General features: G+C 40.1%; 1 protein-coding gene across 1 annotated transcript; it reads left to right on the top strand.

Annotated features, from left to right (window-relative positions):
* The first annotated feature begins 215 nt into the window (after positions 1 to 215).
* On the top strand, positions 216 to 19,142 carry GTPBP10 (GTP binding protein 10). Its single transcript, XM_065399102.1, has 10 exons — positions 216 to 276; positions 825 to 1,018; positions 1,114 to 1,205; positions 2,338 to 2,482; positions 8,597 to 8,670; positions 9,413 to 9,465; positions 13,195 to 13,302; positions 13,784 to 13,861; positions 15,711 to 15,834; positions 18,639 to 19,142. Exons 1-10 carry the CDS (start codon positions 244 to 246, stop codon positions 18,839 to 18,841), a joined length of 1,104 nt encoding a protein of 367 aa, XP_065255174.1. The 5' UTR covers positions 216 to 243; the 3' UTR covers positions 18,842 to 19,142.
* Positions 19,143 to 20,389: the final 1,247 nt, after the last annotated feature.

Here is a 20,389-nt window from a genome sequence, read left to right as displayed (position 1 = left end):
CGCCACTCCCCCTCCCCCCCCCCAGCGCACTATTCCGCCTGCCCATCTCCCCTCACTCCGGCAACACCCCCTCGTCGCTCTGGGCCTGTCCCTCTCTCCCCACCGTCCTCCTCACGCTGCCCCGCCCGCCCCTACGTACACACCGCCCCTCCCTCGGGGCGGGCTGAGCCGCCGCACGCGCCTCTCTGCGTCACGACGTCAGCGGCTGCGCTCGCGCGTCCCCGCTTCTAGGCCCGGGCTAACATGGTGTGGGGGAGCCGCGCGCTGCTCCGGAAGGTCAGCGCGCCGCGAGCCCCGTGGCGGCTGCGGGGAGGGGACAGTCCCCGGCCGGAGTCTGGGGGCGGAGCTCCCCGTGTGAGCGGGGCTGGGGATGGCGAAGAGGCGCAGCCTCTGGCGGGGGAAGGGGTCTGGGCCGACTGGCCACGCTCGCTCGCTGGGGGTCCCTCGCCTTGCTCCCCCTTTCCCCGCTCTTTAATAGCGCCCGGCCGGCTCCCGTCGTCCAGCCCAGGGCATGGTTTGCTGGGGAGCACCCAGAGCCTGCGGCCGGGCTTCGGTGGGCTCAGCGTTGTATTTACAAATCCTCCCGGCGCTGGGGCTAGGAGAGCAGGGCTTGCTAGGCGGCCTTGGCAAGCCGCCGCCAGTTCCTTCTCACAACCTGCCCTGGAGCAGGGGAGGCAACTCAGGCGTTAGTTTCCTGAATTATTTTTTCACTGACACTTGGTATGATCATGCCATCTTGCCAGGGCTGGTGCTTGGGAGCTTACTATGTGAAAGGCAGGTGGGATAAATATGAAACACCAATTTAACACTTCTTATGTTGTTAGTATGGCAACTTTATAGATGATCTGAGAATCTATGTGAAAGGAGGAACTGGTGGAATGGGGCATCCTCGCTTGGGTGGAGAAGGAGGGAGAGGCGGTGATGTCTGGCTTGTAGCCAAAGAAAAAATTACCTTAAAGAGAATTAAAGACAGATTTCCCCAGAAACGCTTTGTAGCTGGAGCAGGAGCCAACAGTAGGTAAGGACGTATTATGTCCTGATTTATATTGTTGAACATTTGTAACCTGAAAGAAAAATACCCCTTAAGACTTTTTAATGTCTAACTTTTTGTAGTGTTCCTGCACTGAAAGGTGAAAAGGGAACAGATTGTGAAGTTGATGTGCCTCTGGGAATTTCAGTTACTTCCTGTGATGGGAAACAGATTGGTAAGAACCTTTATTTTTCCTTTATTTTGAGATAGCAGAAAATAAGGCAGTTAGTGCACCCAGCAAACTTGATGTGTCACTCTTCAGACCAAAGGCTCTTGTGAGATGGTTTATCTTTAAGACAAAATAGAAGGATTTATTTGTTTATTGAGACAAATGTAGGGAGACAGAATCACATGTGGGAGACTTCTGATGTTGGAGGCTCCTTCCAAAAGCATAGTTATAATTAATTTTGTATCACCAAATAATAGTGCCAGGAACATGTTCTCGCAACAAGATTTAAAGGCTGGAAGCCAGGTTGGTTTAACAGTGAGCCATTGAATTACTGCATGACCTTGGAAAGGTTACTTGTCCACTTTGTAACTCAGTTATTTGAACTATAAAACTGGCTGAGTTTCAACATCTCAGGGATTACCTAAAATAATTATTTTTTTTAAACTATTGAAAGTAACTACTGTATCTAGAACAGTGAAAAGAATTTCACAGATTATCAGTGCAAGGCTCCTGAAATGGCCGTTTCTTAAACTATAACCTTGAAGTTAGAGAGCACTCTTCTTTTTGTAGTTTTCAGAGTTTTTATTTATTTATTTTTGGTTAAGTGTTAAGCAGGATTTAAGTATGATGTAGGTAATGTGACAGAATTCTCAAGTTTAAAGTATTTTTTGACTAACAAGCGATTATAGTCATGGCTAAAAATCTCAAAACTACTGATATGTGCAGCTTTTCTTGGTTTAACCCACATCCAACTACATGATACAATGTGGTGATGTTGACCACTTAAAAGTAATACTTTGGGAGATATAGTATATTGAGCTTACATGCGATTAGTGTTGCTTTATATTTGGAATCGTGTGCTTGTTAGTATCAACTACCATTTTGACCATACTGTGTATTCATTTTCTAGGGATAACTCCAAAGAGAAACTCTACCTAATGTAGTTATTTGGTGTTAGGAGTTGAAATATCTGACTCTTGGCAAAGAGACATGCATCATGCCCATCAGTCCAAGGGGTTTATATAGAAACTAGTGGAAATTCTCCTCTTCTTTCATTGACAGCAGGTTTACCTGGTAATTGAGACTCTTAACTGTTGCACAACAGCTATATTTTCTAACTAGTGATTTTATTTTTCAGGAGAACTTAATAAAGCAGGAGAGAGAATACTGGTAGCTCGTGGAGGTATTGGTGGCTGTTTGGTTACAAATTTCTTGCCTTTGAAAGGCCAGATACAAACAGTTCATCTTGATTTGAAACTTATAGCAGATGTTGGCTTAGTTGGGTGAGTACTGGAATCTGCTATCTGTGAATTGAACATTTAGGAGTATAATTTAAAGTAATGCACTTCAAATGAGGTGGGAAGGGGAATACATGTGAATTGAATTCTGCCCCTTTTTTAAAAAAACTCATGACTGAGCCTCAAACTGCTACTTGATTTTTGCTGTTAAAATGAATTATCAGAATGAATTACTCATGGTTGGATGAATGCAGGGCCATTGGTCTGAATCCAGGTGTGGTGGTTGATGACATTACACGGCTGTTCAGTAGTATATGTGAAATGAATTGGGAATCTCCCCTAGTGGACTGGTAGCTGTATTGCAAAAATTGCCATTACCAACCGAATACTGGCACAAGTGGATCTCCTTAATATTTATTTTTTGGCGTTGCTATTAAAACTAGATATGGAATCTGCTCTCTTAGAAAAGCATCCTTGCATATTGTTAGGGGAGTATGGAAAACCTTGAACTATGGCCCTTCAGTTTCATTTGCATTTAATCTGGTATTTTTCACTGCCATTGATTAAAAAGAAAACAAATTTTAATTGGTTTCTTTAGGAAATCTGAAGAAAAGCATCTAATGCACTAAAACCACGCAAACACTGTTTGTTAAGAACTCAGGTTTTTTTTCCTATACCTTGTGCACAGTGAGTTACTGTTAAAGTTTTTATGGGTGCATAATGAGCAAAGTACTTCTAGATGGAAATGTGCAGATATGTTTACATTGGATGTTTGAAAACTTGAAAGTAAGGTTAATATTTTGCTAGCCATCTTCCAGGGTTATGTGATGTTTCAAAACAGGGTCGCTTGGCTCCAGTCCTACAAACACTATGCATGTGAGTAATTTTACACATTCAAGGAGTCATACTGAGCTCAGTAAGATTCCTTATGTGTATAATTCTTTGCAGAGTTTTATATGTGAAAAATGTAAATATTAGATGGTTGGGACTGCCGCATGAATACCTATAGTTACTAATGCCACAAACTTTTAAAAATATTGTTCTCCTTACTTTTGTAAAGATATAAGAAGCTGGTCTTTGTTTTAATATTTGGGACATAAAAGTTCCCTGACAAATTATGTGTTGTGAATAACAGGAAGAAGAATATATGTTAGTAGTCTGCATCTATGCCACTTAGTATTCAGAGGCCATATCTCTGTATACCAGGGGTCTCAAACACGCGGGCAACATGTGGCCCGCGGAGTTATTTCCTGCTGCAGCCAAGCCCCGCCGCCCCCTCAGCTCACCGCGTCCCCTCTCCTCTGCCAACCTCCAGGCACTTCCCGCCGCCAAACAGCTGTTTGGTGGCGCTTAGGCTTTCCAGGAGGGAGGGGGGAGGAGGCGGAGAAGGGGCAGGGATTTGGGGAAGGGGTTGGAATAGGGGCAGGGAGGGGGGCGGAGTTGGGGTGGGGACTTTGGGGAAGGTATTGGAATGGGGGTGGGGAAGGGGTGGGAAGAGGCAGGGCAGGGGCAGGGCCTCATGAATGGGGTGGAGTGGGGCAGGGGCAGGGGGGCTTTTGTATCCTTACACGTAAAGGTGTCAGTGATGTGGCCCTCAGGCCAATGTACTCATGTGGCGCTCATGGTGATTTGAGTTTCAGATCCCTGCTTTATACTGCAAAATATCATATGGCACAGTAACTTATAAATGTATTTATTTCGGATGTGTGGCATTCAAGCACAAAAACTTAGGGAACAACTCATGATTCATGGTAGGCTTTTTATTAAGATCTGAAGAGATGTCTCTCTTTTTTTTTTTAATGTGAATTCTATTAAATGGATTTGCAGGTGTCTGTATACAAATGAAAACGCACTAGTTAGTTTCACTTGAGTTTCTGATCTGAGGTCAATTTCAGTTTTAGGCTGTCATGTATTAACACAGTGCTACAATGTACTGTAGTGGAATGCATTTGTTTAAACTAGGACCATTGTTTAAAATTCTTATGCCAGATCTCTTGGTCTTAGGTTTTGTAAAAGCTGGGGGAGGAGGGGTTAAAATCCTAAATTTTGGTTCATATTTGAGCTGACAGGTTTTCATTAAAAGCATAGAAAGAATCATTATTAATGAAGATTGTTTCCTAGCCAAAATTGTGAGTCAAACTCTGATATCCTGTTAGTGCCTGTACTTTGATCTTTTCTTTGAGTATGTTGCTTTTACTTCAGCATATACACAATAAAGTGCTTTGCTATTAGATCAGACCAAGAAATCTTATTGTCTTGAGAGAGGATCATCAGGTCTGGGTACAGACTGCGAGGTACAAGAAAGGTTGCAATTGAGCTTCAAAGAGAATACGTCGAGCCTTGATAGAAATAAAATACTTCCTTGAAGAAATGGAAGGAGTAACATTCTGAATTGTCTATGACTTCTTCCATCATCAGAGAGCATTAAATTACTTCCATTAACTTTCCTATTATAAAAGTCATTGTTTCTTCCATTGTAAGGAATGAAGCCTTTAAAATATCAGTTTTTTTAATTAGTTGGTGTCCGTCTTGCTGTTTAACAGTTTGATTTAATTAATTTATGCTTAAATTCACAGCATGGTGAATTCCTCAACCAATAATGCATTACTGGGTGATAAAGAAAAATGCCTCTCTCTTGGGCTAGCAGACTGCAAGAACATAGTCCTATTTTTAATCGCAGTTCCATATTACCCCCCATAGATTCCTAACCTTCACACATTTTTGATCAGGTGACTTTTAATATCTATTTAGGAACTTGTTTATCATAGATTTAGTATTGTAGTGAAATATAGTGCAGTGTGATGGTCTGCAAATTTGACTTAAGCCAAGGTCCCTTATGAACTCCTCCTTCTATTGAGTGACTGGGAACTGTGTTCTGTTCCTGTGGCCATGCTTGAGGTTTGATTTTGAGTAAGGCACCTACCTGTGTTTTGTAACTCCATTTAATCATGGGTAAAATGGGACAAATGGGATTAAAGGCACTAGAAGTTCAAAATGGTTATTTTGAAAAGGGTTATTTCTAACTCTTTTAAGTGTGGGTCTGTTCTGTAAAGTATGTAAGGGAAAAATGGCACTGCCTAACTCGGAAGACCAGTTTGCTGTCCGTGTTCAGTTGTTGCTGCTTTCTTATGTGAAAAAGGTTTGGGGAACATGGGAGGCATTGCTATAGTCAGCGCTTTGCATAATCAACTGAGATCTCGGAGCATGAACTAGGGTGGTTGGTTGTTTGTTTGTTTGTTCTGGTTCACTCATCAATAATAATACCTATCCCTTATACAGTGCCTTTCATCAGTAGATCTAAAAGCACTTCACAGCCTTTAATGGATGTATCCTCACAATACCCCTGGGACATAGGGAAGTAATATTATCTGTCTTTTTCAGGGGGGAAGTAAGGTGCACAGAATCTGTGACTTGCCCAAGATCACACTGGAAGTGTGTAAAATTAACAGAATTGTTAACTTAGTTCCAATTTCATGACCACCTGTAGAACTGTATTATCTTCAATCATGTACTTAGTTATATCTGTGCAACCCTGCAAAAGGCAGTAGTAGCAGAAGTGCAAATGAAGGTGGCATTTGACTTGTAGAATCTTCTATTATTAGAATGATACATATACCAGAAAGAACACCACTTAAATTTCAGCTACCAGGCTGAGTTTGTAAGGCTATCAATTAGAAAAAATATCTTTTTACTTTTCAAATGAGCAGTCGGGTATAAAAATCAGACACAGAACCTCATAATGCCTTTTTAACTAAGCCCCTTTGGCGAGTAGAATGTCACTTAAAGCTGTTACACATGAAATTCGTCACATTTTCAGCTATTTCATGCTCAGACCTCAGGAGCACGGTTGAGTTGACAGGGAAGGATAACCGCTTGGTTAAAGTAATATAATGACATTGTCCAGTAAACTAAGTTTCACTGTAAATGAGTTCATCCCTGAAACCTTCAGAAAGTCTTTTTTAATTTGTCTGCATTCTTCTAAACCGTTGTAATGGTTTTCAAAATGGCGAAAAAAGTTTGTATAAAACATTTATTGTCTGAATTACAGAAACCTGAAGGTCCTAGCCAAGACTACACTTACAAAATTTGCAGATGACAATGCGGGGGGTGGGTTGCAAGACATTAGAGGACAGGATTAGAATTCAAAATGACCTTGATACACTGGAGAACTGGTCTGAAATCAACAAGATGAAACAACTTGAAAGAGACAAGTACAAAGTAGGTTTCAGAGTAGCAGCCGTGATAGTCTGTATCCGCAAAAAGGAGTACTTGTGGCACCTTAGAGACTAACAAATTTATTTGAGCATAAGCTTTCGTGGGCTACAGCCCACTTCTTCGGATGCATAGAATGGAAGAAGTGGGCTGTAGCCCACGAAAGCTTATGCTCACATAAATGTGTTAGTCTCTAAGGTGCCACAAGTACTTCTAAGTACAAAGTACTATGCTTAGGAAGGAAAAACTAAATGTACAGATTCAAAACTGAGAATAACTAGCTAGGCAGTGTTTTAGTGACTCTCAAATTGAATGAGTCAACAATGTGATGCTGTTGCAAAAAAAGGCAATGGGATATATTAGCAAGAGTGTTGTACATAAGACATGGAGGGTAACTGTTCTTGTATACTCTGCACTGGCAAGGCATCAGCTGGAATAGTGTCCTGTTTTGGACACCACACCTTAAGAAAGATGTGGACAAATTGGAGAGAATCCAGAGGAGAGGAACAAAAATGCCAAGAGGTTTAGAATACATGAGGAAAGGTTTAAAGAACTGGGCCTGTTTAGTCTAGAGAAGAGAAGGCTGAAGGAGGCCTGGCAACAGTCTTGGAATATGTAAAAGGGTGTTATAAGGAGGGTGGTGATAAAATCTTCTCCAAGTCCACCAAGGATAGGACAAGAAATCATTGACTTAATTTTCACCAAGGGAGATTTAGATTTGATTTCAGGATAAGCTTTCTAAGGATAGTTAAGCACTGGAACAGGTTGCCTAGGGAATCCCCATGACTGGAGGTTTTTAAGAACAGGTTGGACAAACACCCGTCAGGGATGGTCTAGGTATACTTAACGCTGCCTCAGCGAAGGGGAATAGACTAGATCACATCCAGAGGTCACTTGCAGCACTATATCTCTGAGGTCTAAGATCAGGGCCCCATTGCACTAGGCGCGGTGCAAGTACATACTAAGGCCTGGTCTACCCTACGGGGTTAGGTTGAATTTAGATGCGTTAGGTCGATTTAAAAATGAATGCGTCCACACAACCAACCCCGTTCCGTCGACCTAAAGGGCTCTTAAAATCAATTTCTGTACTCTTCCCCAGCGAGGGGAGTAGTGCTAAAATTGACTTTGCTGGGTCGAATTTGGAGTAGTGCAGATGCAAATTGACGGTATTGGCCTCCTGGAGTTATCCCAGAGTGCTCCATTGTAACCACTCTGGACAGCACTTTGAACTCCGATGCACTAGCCAGGTACACCGGAAAAGCCCCGGGAACTTTTGAATTTCATTTCCTGTTTGTTCAGCATGGCGAACTCAGCAGCACAGGTGACCATGCAGTCCCCCCAGAATTGTAGAGCGTAGAATGTTTCTACGCTCCCCCTATCATCTCCGTCCCTGAGGTTATCGCAGATTAGAAGGCGGGAAAAAATGCACTCGCGGACATGATGAAGCATCTGTTGGAGCTGCTGAAAAGCCAACAAGACACAGACCCCTACTGCATCTACTGTATAACCGCCTCACCTCCTCACCCAGATGCCCAAGAACGGGGAGGAGGGAGGAGAGGCTCCAGGCAGCCAGCCACTCCATTGCAGAGGATGGCCCAAGCAACAGAAGGCTGTCATTCAAACAGTTTGATTTTTTTAGTGTGGCTACAATAAGCATTGTGGCCTTGTCGACTGTATACAGTCGACTTCGAAAAATGGACTTCTATAAAATCGACCTAATTTCATAGTGTAGACATACCCTAACAGACAGTTCCTGCCCCAAAGGGTTTAACAGTCTAAATAGTATTAATTTGGGGGGAAGGGGGGAGATGCCCACTTTAGATTGTCAGAAACAGAAAAATAATAGAATTATATATTGCCAGTGTTGTTCTTTTAACTCAGTAGTAACTCATATGCAAGTGTGACATAAATAGTTTTTTATTGTGTAAATCTCAACTTTCCTTCTAGATTTCCAAATGCAGGAAAATCCTCTTTGCTAAGCAAGATTTCTCATGCCAAACCTCAGATTGCAGATTATCCTTGTAAGTACAAACTGTATTATTTTTCATTGCTGTAACATTATTTGAGAACATAGGCCTTTCCTATGGCTTGACTGAACAACTTTTAGAAAAGAACTGGAGGGTAGGAGCTGCCAACAGTTGCTGGGCTACAGATGTTGTTATCTACCAAATATCATTACTCTCTTCGCCTTTATCTCAGTTCTTTCACACCTCATAAGAGACAGCAAGAAAGACAGGTGGCTTCCCTGGAGCACCATTATTGTGGCGCTCTGTTCCTGTTACAAAAGATTCATGTGAAAACAGAAGTAAGTTCTGTGGCACTAAGTCTAAAGCATGATAGAAGTAGTGAAGAGGCCACAACTATAGAGATTTGTTTTTAGTTGTTAGTTTTGTGAGCTCAGTGTCCTGGGGGGACAAAAAGCAAAAACTGAAGCAGTAGCTGCTGTATGATCAACATGGTTAGGGGAGATAAAAGCAATGAGGGAAAAGTTAGTGGTGTTGGCCTAATTTTCAACAGTGGTCTTAATTTTCAAAAGAGGTTTGGTTGATATTTACTAGGATTCATATCTGTTACATTATACCATAGTACTTTCTGATGTAACTTCATAATGTCATTCATATAAATATATTATAATGGAAATGTTCCAAAGGAAGGCATGAGAGTAATTAGGTCCAATAGATAAGGAGAGGCATGAAGGTTTTATAATGTTAAGCACTGTATAGTAAAAGTGACTTTCTTTTCTTTCTCGTCCTGCCCATCCAGTCACAACATTAAAACCTGAACTGGGAAAGATCATGTATCCAGATTACAAGCAGGTTGGTATTGAAAAGCAATTTAATTTGTTATACATTTGGGTATAATGGCTAGTTAGATTCATGTCATTACAACCTTTCATCTTCTGCAATGGAGCTTAATCCTGAATCACACTTTCAAATATCTATATTTTCTTTGCTTAAGGATGTTACTGCAATATTTTCTACGCCAATAGTTAATGGCACAAAAATGGAGAAAGTAAAGACGGTTCCCACTTCTGTTTCCCTTAACAGAGGGAACCAGGATTCTGTAGTAACCGACTAATAGTTCATCATCTAAATGTGGTTAGCTTTCTTCTCCACCTTTTTTCATATCTAACAAATGACTTTCTCTAAAGTTATTGAATATAGTGATGATGATAAAATACAGAAGTACCCAGTATTTAGCATGAAACAAAACTGCAACCTTTTTGTCATCAAAGGAAATCCCAAATGGTCAATGCCTTCTAGAACTAAAAAAATTCTGGCTTGAGAGTTGCCAGCTTTTATCTCCAAACTTGAGTTGACTATGCAGTAATTTGGCATATAATAGGCTCATTTCTGTGATTAGGGGAGGCAAAAAATTGGACACCCATTTTGAATGAAAATCGTTCTGAGTTTAAATGGCATTCCTTAGGAAACAGTAGAAACGTGGGTTTCATTTGTTTTTATTGCCAAGTTAAGCATTTCAGTAACATTTTTGTCTGGTAATGGGTGCGTGTAAACATGTGTGATGTGACACAAATTGTGACAGAATTCACCTAGATTTAAAAAAAACCCTCTGAATTTCAGATTACTCAGGGTGTATTCTTATGAATAATTGTTCTGGAAATATGAAGAGCCACAGCTTAAAAATGCAAGGGAGACTTTTTAATGTGTAGATTTTTATAATGATTTAATCAGCATCTTAGGAAAAATACTCTTTACAAACCAGTGGACTAAGAACTTCAGAGCCAGTTGTTCATCATCTGAGTAACAAAACACCCTTGTATTTTAGTTTATTGTATATTACAAGAAACTATTACATTACATTGATTTCATGTCACGTGTACTCCAAAGAGCAGGCAAAAAATTTTTACTATGTGTGCCTACTTCATTTTTCCCATCTCTCCACAATCTCCTTCTCTGGGCCTTAATTTTGCATTCTGATCTCAAACTTGTCAACTCAAGTTTGGTGTGAAGGTCCTGTTGAAGTAATTGGGATTGCACAAGATGCCCTGCCTCTGGGTTCTAATGCAGGATCAGACACCATGTTCATGTAGGACATTCACACATTTTGCTTTTTCAAGCTTGTATCTTTGATGTGTAAAAATATGAGACACATGCAGTACTGTGCTTGTCATTCCAAGATTAAAGATGCTCATCAAAGATTTCTGATGACTTAACCACAAGAGCAAAGTTCTAAGATGTTAAAAGAGGAAAAGTGCTTTTTTTTCCTTTCAGAAACAGGAATGAAGCAACTATCTTAGAGGACTCAGCAGTCCTCTAATCTTTTTATTTAAACTGCCATGAAATGACTGAGAATTTAAATATTGTACTTCCTGTATCTACTGTTTCCCTGGCAGCTGATATCAACAGGTCACTGTTAAAGGACTGGAAAAATTAAAATACATATTTTAGTAATTGATCACTTCATGCCTGCTCAAAAAATTCTTGGTTAATTTAATATGAGCAAATATCTAGCACGTCTATTTTCTTGTTGCCTACTTTCAACGTAGCTTATATACAAATAGAATTAACTGGTGGTATAGTATGTTGGTATCCTGTGCACCCCCCAACTCCCACTGACTTCACAACAGGGCTGAGCACCTTGCACGATCAAGCCCTAAATGCCACCAAAGGGGTATATGTAAATTTCTTAGGTTTTTTTTTTTTAATAGTAGAGTAAGTACCCTAGTGTTACCTACAAAAACATGTTTATTATATAAACTGTCCCTTTCATCTCTTGCATATTTTGTTGTTTTTGTTTTTTTTTATTGTTAGAGAAATACAGGAAAAGCAGAGAATTTTGATTTTTTCAGCTCCAACTATTGGGTTACAGGAAACAAAACTGAAGCAACCATGAAGCAAAAATTAAACTTTGTCCGGCTATATTTTGGTTGCTATTTGTTTTTAAAGGGTAATCTTATTTCTGATTGGTCCTACTACTACTTGTTTATTCATGGAAATTGTTAGTTTATAAACAGCTAAATACTGGGAATTGGCAATTTTAAACAGGTAACTAACTACAGTTGATTTTTATTCCCTAGCGTATTGGTTAAAATAGTTTATAAAATGGACATTATCAAGTAAATAAATCTGTCAGGCCCAGATTTTCCAGGCGTACAGACCTTCATTTTACCTGCACAAATTTGGATTAACTATCCTGGTAACTGAAAATCTTGTAGAATATTTGTACATCCCTGTAAGTCTCCCAGTATTGTGAATAGATAAGAGCAAAAGTCTACCCTTTCATGGACATGAACAAGCCCCAGTAGGAATTGTGCACACATCTAAAGGCAAAATGTGTCCCTGAATTTGGAGATTAAATTGGCAACTTTTAATAATTTTGAGAAGAAATCAAAACAAGATAGGCCTTTGCTGCAAATAACAGGATCTGTTTTTAATCCCAAAAAGGAACTGATCTGCCAGGTATCAGTAACTTATTTTCAATGGCACATCCTCTACCAAGTGGATAATTACATATCCCCAAGGATGACTTTTTTTCTAGTCTGTCAATTATCAGATACCAGCAACAGTTTCTTATTTGCTTGTATAAGTAATTTGTTTTATTTGATAGGGAGGAAATGTAAAAGTAGAGTGTGATAGTGATATGCTAGCACTACCAAACTCCATCATACTAGAAAATAGATTTTTTTCCCTGTACATTCAACTTCCAGGGATTGTTTAGTATAGGTAGTTGAAACTCTATAGCCTTTTAATGTATTTCCATGTCTTTTTAGACGGAGAATCCCAAAGCAGGGTTTGACATATTTAGCAAACACCTACTAGCCAGAGGCCAGTATAAAGGTGAGTGAGGGTGGCGTTCACCAGCAAGATATTGGGGCAACATCTTGATAGAAAACCTAGTCATCAGTTGCTGGGAAAAGGCAATGGTGCAGGGATTCCTGCCAAGTGCTGGCCCTGGGCTCTTGTCAGGTTTTCGTACTTCATATCAGCCTCTAGTTGTAGGTGTTGGATAGGTTTGAAGCCCTTAGCACTTTTATTTTTCTAGATTGCTGAGAACTAGTAAATATATACAGCAGAACCCCATTTATCTGATCTAATTGGGACTGGGCCAGATCAGATAATCAAAACTCAGGGAAAAACTGGAGAATGGGAAAGTGCAGTGCTGCAGCCCCATCTAGTGGCCACAGGAGAGATCACCTCCTTTTGGATTGTCCAGCTACCATGGACCGCTGGATAATGGAGGGTCAGATAAACAGGGTTCTACTGTAGATGGCTGAGCACCAGTAATGCTGCTTCAGGAGAACAGCAGAAACTTATAGCCCGTTATTTGTCTGCTAAAGCAAAACTCTGATGATAGGCTTTAAATGTTTTGCAGTTGCTTGTAAATATTGCCAATGAGCTGGTTCTTACCACTCAAATGACAACTCTCAGAAATAAGTAGCTATAAAATAAGATCCTCATAAAATAAGCATCCCCAGAATACTTTTCTGTTTGTTCTTATGTGTAAAGTCATTTGAGATGTTGATTTTTAAAAGTACTTTACCATTTTTATTTTTTTTCTGACATCTTCATTTATCTTCCTAGGTCTCAGTAGCCGATCTTCCAGGATTGATTGAAGGTGCACATGCAAACAAAGGAATGGGCCACAAATTCCTCAAGCATGTAGAAAGAACCAAACAGCTTCTCTTTGTAGTAAGTAAATATTATAATTTAAATAACCTGTTAACTTTAGTTTTTTATTCTGCTTAGCTTAGAGTTTACTATCCTGAAAACCTAAATTCCTGAGATTTTTATTGCAGCTGGCTTTGGGAAAATATTTCCTTCATAATTGTCATGTATTATTTTACTCTAGATGCTGTTGTAAACAAATATAATTTTAATATAGTATTTAGACTAGAAATCTAACAAAATGATGGGTATTATGCTGATGAAGGCCATAGAGATACCTAAATAGATCAGAGGCTTTTATAAAGATTGCCTGTTACTCAACAGCATGAAAAGGTTCCTAGCACAGCTCAGGCATTAGGTAGCCATTGTGCAACAAGATCCTCTTAAAACAGACCAAAAAGCCATTCTTGGGCCTGGATATCTTGAAAAATGGGTGATGGTCCTCTTCTCCCCCCCCCCCCCCCACCCCCCAATGCTTTTTGTGTAACTTTATAATTCATTTTAGGTTGATATTTCTGGGTTTCGGCTATCTTCAAAAACTCGATTCAGAACAGCTTTTGAAACTGTACTGCTTCTAACACAGGTAACTTCCTATCCTTTCAAATGTTGACTCTAATACTGTCTATGTGAAGAAAGAATAGCTAAAACGTGTGTAAGCTGACTGCTAGATTAGTAGATAAAGCTACTGAGGATCCAGTGTGGTTGGTTAATCCTTTTTGCTAGCAATCTTAAAAGGCTCGGAACTTTCTAGATGTACTTAAGACAGATGACAAAACTTTAGACATAGCTGTGTCCTCACTAACTTCTGCTATATCTGTAAGGAAATGCTCCTGAAGGCCAAGCTGAGTGAAGAGCCAGAGCTCTTCAATCCCCAGATTTAGCTGCCTTTTAGGAAATGGAAAACAGATCATCTGCTAAATCTCTGGCTTTTGCTCTGTCCAAACCATGAGGTAACTGAAGGTATGTGTATGCTACAGCAGCACAGCTATGGCACTACAGCTCTGCTGATGTAGTGCCATAAGTGTAGATGCTTTCTACATCAACAGGAAGGGGTTTTTCCATTGATGCAGTTAGTCCACCTTTGTAAGAGGTAGTAGCTAGGTCAACCAAAGAATTCTTCTGTTGACCAAACTGCATCTACACCAGGGGTTAGGTCAACCTAACTATGGTGCTAAGGGTGTGAAACTTATTTCACAGCCTTGAACGACCTAGTCGATCTAATTTCTAAGAGTAGACTAGGCCTGAGTCTTAGGAGCTTGATGAGATATCAGTCTTCAACTTTGCAAAGCCCCATTGCCTTTTGGGGGCCATATGCAGAGTCTCATGGCCTATCCTGCATTCTTCAATTATCCCCACTGACTAAACTCAGCTCCATCTTCAAAATCTATTTTTTTCAATCACTTTCCCCCTCTACTGTTCTGTGACTTCCAATAATATATTTTTTTTCCTGCTTATGCCAATGTACAGTCCTATGCTGTATGATTCACAGTTAGGGATGATACCTTTGATGTAATGACAAGATCTCTCATATGGCATATAAAACTTAAGAATAATAAATTATACAATTCCACATCCTAAAAATGTTGTTGCCCTAAGCTTTGTCTCAGAGATTGTCTTCACAGCACAGTTAGCTTAAGTTATAACTCAGGTGTTATCCCTAACTCCACTCCTTTTCACACACAAATCTAGCTCAAATTAAGTGGTGCGTTAAGCTCAAGCTAGCTGGCTTATTGGGGGTAGGTTGAAGCTTGAGTGATGCTCGAGCTAATAATGCAGTGGGAATGCAACAGCTCAATTACAGCAACTTATCCTATCACTCTGTAACTCCAGTGGGCTTGTCTATATGGTGCAATAGTGCACACTAGAGTGGTGTGAATTCTAATATGTACCAACGTGTTGCACACTTACTGGCCTGTGTCGATCCTGCTCGTGCGCACAGGCAGGGTCTATGTGGGTTAGTAAGCTTGCAACATATTGGTGTGCATTAGAATTCACACTGCTGTACCATGTAGACAAGCCCAGTTTTGAAGCTAGCTAGGCTAGCTTGAGTGCAGTAACTCAAGTGTACCAACTCAAGCTGTGAAGATAAGCCCTGAGAGATTTCTGACCAGTAACTTCAAAAAATTAGTAGATGCTTCTGTATATGTTAATACAGATGTGAATAAAAAGAACAAATCTGTCATTCCACCTTACAAGAGAATGAATCGCAATGGTGCAGGCTGTGTACCTACAGTAAATGCATTTAAATGAGTTGACATTCTCAGACTGTGTGAATACATCAACATTGAACACATCAGTAGATTTCAGTGCTGTAGTGATTCTTCAGACAGTTAAACAAATGAAAGAGGAAACATAAAACCAGAAAAATCTGTTTTGAAGTAAAAAAAAAAAAAATAATAATTTTTACAAAGGCAAATTAACTTTGTTTTAAGGAGCTAGAATTGTACAAAGAAGAGCTTCGGACAAAGCCCGCACTTCTTGCCGTTAATAAAATGGATTTGCCTAATGCACAAGATAGCTTGAATGAACTTCTGAAACAACTACAGAATCCTCAAGGTAAACTAACCTAATGCACAGTAGCTTCTTATTTATAATAAGTAGATTGTAATTTACCTTTGTGAATATTTGTGGAAGTATCTGTTAGCTGATAATAAATATGTTGAACAATAGACTAAGCAGAGAGAGTCTTAAATTTTAGGTAAAAATGATTTGGAAAGTTTGAGGCCCCCCGTGTCCCTCTCTTTGGCTGCTTGCTCTATCTATTTTTAAACTCTAGGTTCCTGCCTGACTTTAGCCAGGAAATCTCAAGTATTACAAAAAGATGGGTATTCACTAAACATTCTGTATGAAAACTTCATTTATAAAGGGTCAGCAGTTGCAAGGTGTGACCATGGTCGCTAAAGGGGCCACACTGAGATTGAGCAAAGAATGGGGCAGACAATCCCCAAAACTGGTGGTTATTCTAATTATTTGATTCACCAAGCTGGCAACAAAACAACTTCTACAGTTCCTTACTGGGTACATAAAAGCCCAAAACACAGCTCCCTTAAAGCAGTCCAGCCCTGGGTCTCCCACCCAGACAGTCTAGTCAAATATGGTGAGGATTACTTAAAATCTTTTTCACCGTATCTAAAATTCTACCAATCCCAAGAGATCAGACACATTACCCACTAAGTCAATGACTATTTCAGATCTTACCCAAATACATGCTTACTGCCAATTCTTATTAACTAAACTAAGATTTATTCAAAAAAGAAAAGATCATTAGACAGATATGAGTAAAGGTCTTAGGTCAGTTTCATAGTAGAGATGGTAAGCTGCTGAGTTGCAGAAAGTTCTTTCGGAATCAGTTCCATGGGTTATAATCCAATAGATAGTCCATGGACTGAGTCTGTATAAATTCTTCCATGAGAAATAGCAGGGTAATCAAGACTGGCGCAGGAGACCTCCGTCTTGCACCTCAAGCTTTCCTGACCAAACTTAAGCAGATCTGAGATGACAGGATCAGGCCCTAGAGTTCTTTTATAGATCTCTGGCAGGCTACTGTAGCCTCTTGACACAGATAACACAGTGGGCATTCCTTGGGTGAAGAATAGGTAATATACATGGTTGCTTGGAAGTCAATTCCTATTTCCTATGTATAAACACGGCCATTAACTACCCAAAGGTTCACTAGTAGTTTATTACAAACTTCAAAGAGAAGTATAGATAATATTATTTACACCCAAGTTTCATCTAAATGTTAATATTCCATTTTGATCTCTGAATCAGTAGAACCTAGTAATAGAGAGGAAGAGAAATTTATCTGCAAGCTAATCTGGTTACATTGTTTAACATCTAATAAGATATAGGTAAAAACAGATGCATACAATCAGTATCTTCTAATTCCCTAATGATCTAAGTTTACGTTTCAAAGCTCTAGTCTATCTAACCTGGCTTTGTTAGCTATTTGTAAGGAATGGCTCTAATTACCATATATATGTGTGTGTGTGTGTGTGTGTGTGTGTGTGTGTGTGTATATATACACACACACACACACACACACACACACACTTTTCTAAAATGCCTTTAAAGGTGGAATTTGGCTCATTTAGCCTCCTGGTTGCTTAACCTTTTCTGGCTCAGTATCACATAAGGAAAGAAATGTATTCTTACAAATCTCTTCAGGGCAACATCCTGGGTCCACTGACGTCAATGGCGAAACTCCCATTGACTTCAGTGAGGCCAGGATTTCACCCTAAATCTGTTCAGGATGCAATCATAACTTTGTCCAGTCAGCTGCTCTCTCAGTACTATAAACCCTACTATAAGAGTTTTAGCCCTGTTAGTTGGGGCATACATAGAATTGGGCAAAAGTACTAGTAAATACACAGTTGTGATAATTCTGGGTTGGCAAGGAGATGTTGGAAATTGAATGAAGCTTATTAGGTCATCTAGTTAATCAATTACTGAAAAGTGAAGTTTAAAACTAGTCTGTTCCTACATTTAGGAGCCGTATCCTGGTAGTGAATAATAGTGTCCGCTGGTTTTGTTGTTAGAGTAGGCAAAAATCCCAGGACAGCAAGACTGAAGCTAAGATCTTCATCTGTGCCTAGTCCCTTTAGGCAGGGTATAAGGCTGGAGGAACAGCCTGGAAAATGCCTTAAAACCCTGGTTTCGGGTAGGGGAGAATTCTTCCAGCACAGGCACAGCGGAAGACAATAAGGTTGTCTTCTGAGGACCTCTTTCCAAGCCCTGTGGCATGGGGGTCATTGTCAGGAGCAGAGCCGCAGTGCTGCAGAGATTTTGGGCAACCTTAGGTAGGCTGCTGTATCTTAGACCATGCACGTACCTGTACCTGTCTGAGTTAGAGGGGTTGCTCTGGCATCCTGGAGCAGATCAGAATTCAAGAAGGGGTTCATACACCTACCACCTCTGGGCTGAGAGTTCTGTGGTTGCCTCTGAGAGGTGCAGGCTATAATCTCATCCTAGGAGTGAAAGTGCACTATAATGCAAAAATAAAACTGCTATTGCAAGTATTTCTGTTCTAAAACTGTCTCTCTTTAAATTTGGAACTTTTCAAAATTTGTTTTGAATTATTCCAGTCACAATATAAAAGGGTGTCAAGTATCAGAGGGGTAGCCGTGTTAGTCTGGATCTGTAAAAAGCAACAGAGTCCTGTGGCACCTTTAAGACTAACAGATGTATTGGAGCATAAGCTTTCGTGGGTGAATACCCACTTCGTCAGATGCTATAAAAGGGTATTCTGTTTATTAGTTGAATTTTAGAAGATAGATGAAGTCCCAATTTGGTAAAGTTTTATGGATGCTTTATGGTATAAAGAAATACTGTGTAATAACTATAAATATGCTCTGTTTCAGACTCTTTACATTTAGTGGAGAAAGAGCTGATTCCACAGAGCATCATAGACTTTAAGGATATTATCCCTGTATCTGCACATACTGGAGAAGGAATAGAGGAACTAAAAACCTGTATAAGAAAATCACTAGCTGAAGAAGCAGAGAAGGAGAATGAAGAATATCAGAAAGAGAAACTTCGTATTTTACAGACTTCAGAAGTATAACATAATTAAAGGAGGGAATCCGTTCTTGGATATTGGATCAATCTTTAGGAACATCTGAGTGGATTCTAAATTTGTCTTTTGTCAAGAATACAGTCCTCATGAGATTGAACTCGACTTCATAGTTCTGACTCTATGCCACTATCAATTGTACCTTCTTGTTTTGAAAGCAAATCTGGAATCTTATCTGACACACATTGTAAGAAAGGGGCAGTTTAAGAAAACTGTCTAAGAATGTGAAATGAATAATATGCAGATGTACAGTGAATTTTCTAAAACAAATACATAGTCTTTTATACAAGTGGGATTTTTTTTTTTTTGTTCTTAAGCTTATAGGTATTCTTTATTTCTTACCTACACACACCAAAGCCTTAAAGGAGAGTGCTTGAAAATGGGATTTTGCTTGATAATAGACTGAGCATGTAAAATAGTGCATTGTCATGAAGAACATGGTACATTGTAGAAGAGCTTTCGTTTTTTTTCTGAAACCCTTTTATCTTTAAAGACAAGTGCTAGGATAATCACTACACTTATGTGGCCATCAACAAACTGCCCAAATAGTTTCCTATTTTTAGTCACTTTGACCATCTGTTTTGGAAGTAGAGATTGGCCAAATAAAAGTACTCACAGAACATCAAGTGCTAAATGGATCTAATATCTTTTTTTAATGCTTCTCAACATATATGAAATATAACCATAAGCATGTGGATCATTTGTTTGTTCTAGGCTTCTATTTTCCCCCCACTGCATAAATTTTCTCTGGTCCCTTAGTGTAGGAGAGACAGGGAGCTTGTTATGCTTTGGTTCTATACTAGCTACCGCCCTAGTAGAGTGGAGAGCAACCTGGGTGCTGCTTTAAACTCTGCCAGCTGGTAAAAATCCCCCAGGGACTGCCTGTTGTGCTGCTGTAGGAGCTGGGCATTCTTTGCACCAGGGGAAACTTCCAACAGGGATGTAGGCATTCTCTAGTGCTTAGGGGCTGCGGTTGAGCAGAGAATCTGGCCTGCACTCAAACATCACTTTGTATTTGGTTATCTTATGAATAGTGCCCTACCAAATTCACGGCCCATTTTGATCAATTTCACAACTAGATGGTTTTAAAATTGGCCAATTTCACGTTTTCAGCTGTTTATGCCTGAAATTTCAAGGTATTGTAACTGTGGGGCTCCCAACCCAAAAGGTATCCAGAAGTAGGTTTGACTTTCTCTCCCCCCACCCCCTCCTTCCCCTTGAGCTGCCATGCAAGGCAAGGAAAAGTCCTGTTCCTCCCCAGCCCAGCGGGGGCTTGCAGCTCGGAGCCCCCTGGCTGGGCTGCTCCCAGCAGCAAGGGGGAGATCCGATTTCACGGTCTGACATGTTTTTCATGGCCCTGAAATTGGTAGGGCCCCACTTATGAATTGGTGAAAATCTGAATTGAGGCATAGGAGAGAGGCTGATGTGGGGGCATGGAAGAGCAGGGCCTACTACAGACCTGTCATTCTTCATTTGTACTCTCACCTGCTGGGTTCTGCTGTCCTCTGCTCACAGAAGTAGAGGAAGGCATGGGGCTAG

The sequence above is a fragment of the Emys orbicularis genome, chromosome 2, assembly GCF_028017835.1.
Source record: "Emys orbicularis isolate rEmyOrb1 chromosome 2, rEmyOrb1.hap1, whole genome shotgun sequence".
Taxonomy (NCBI): Eukaryota; Metazoa; Chordata; order Testudines; family Emydidae; genus Emys; species Emys orbicularis.
The sequence above is the reverse complement of the archived record's forward strand: the minus strand, read 5'-3'. Positions and strand labels throughout refer to the sequence as shown.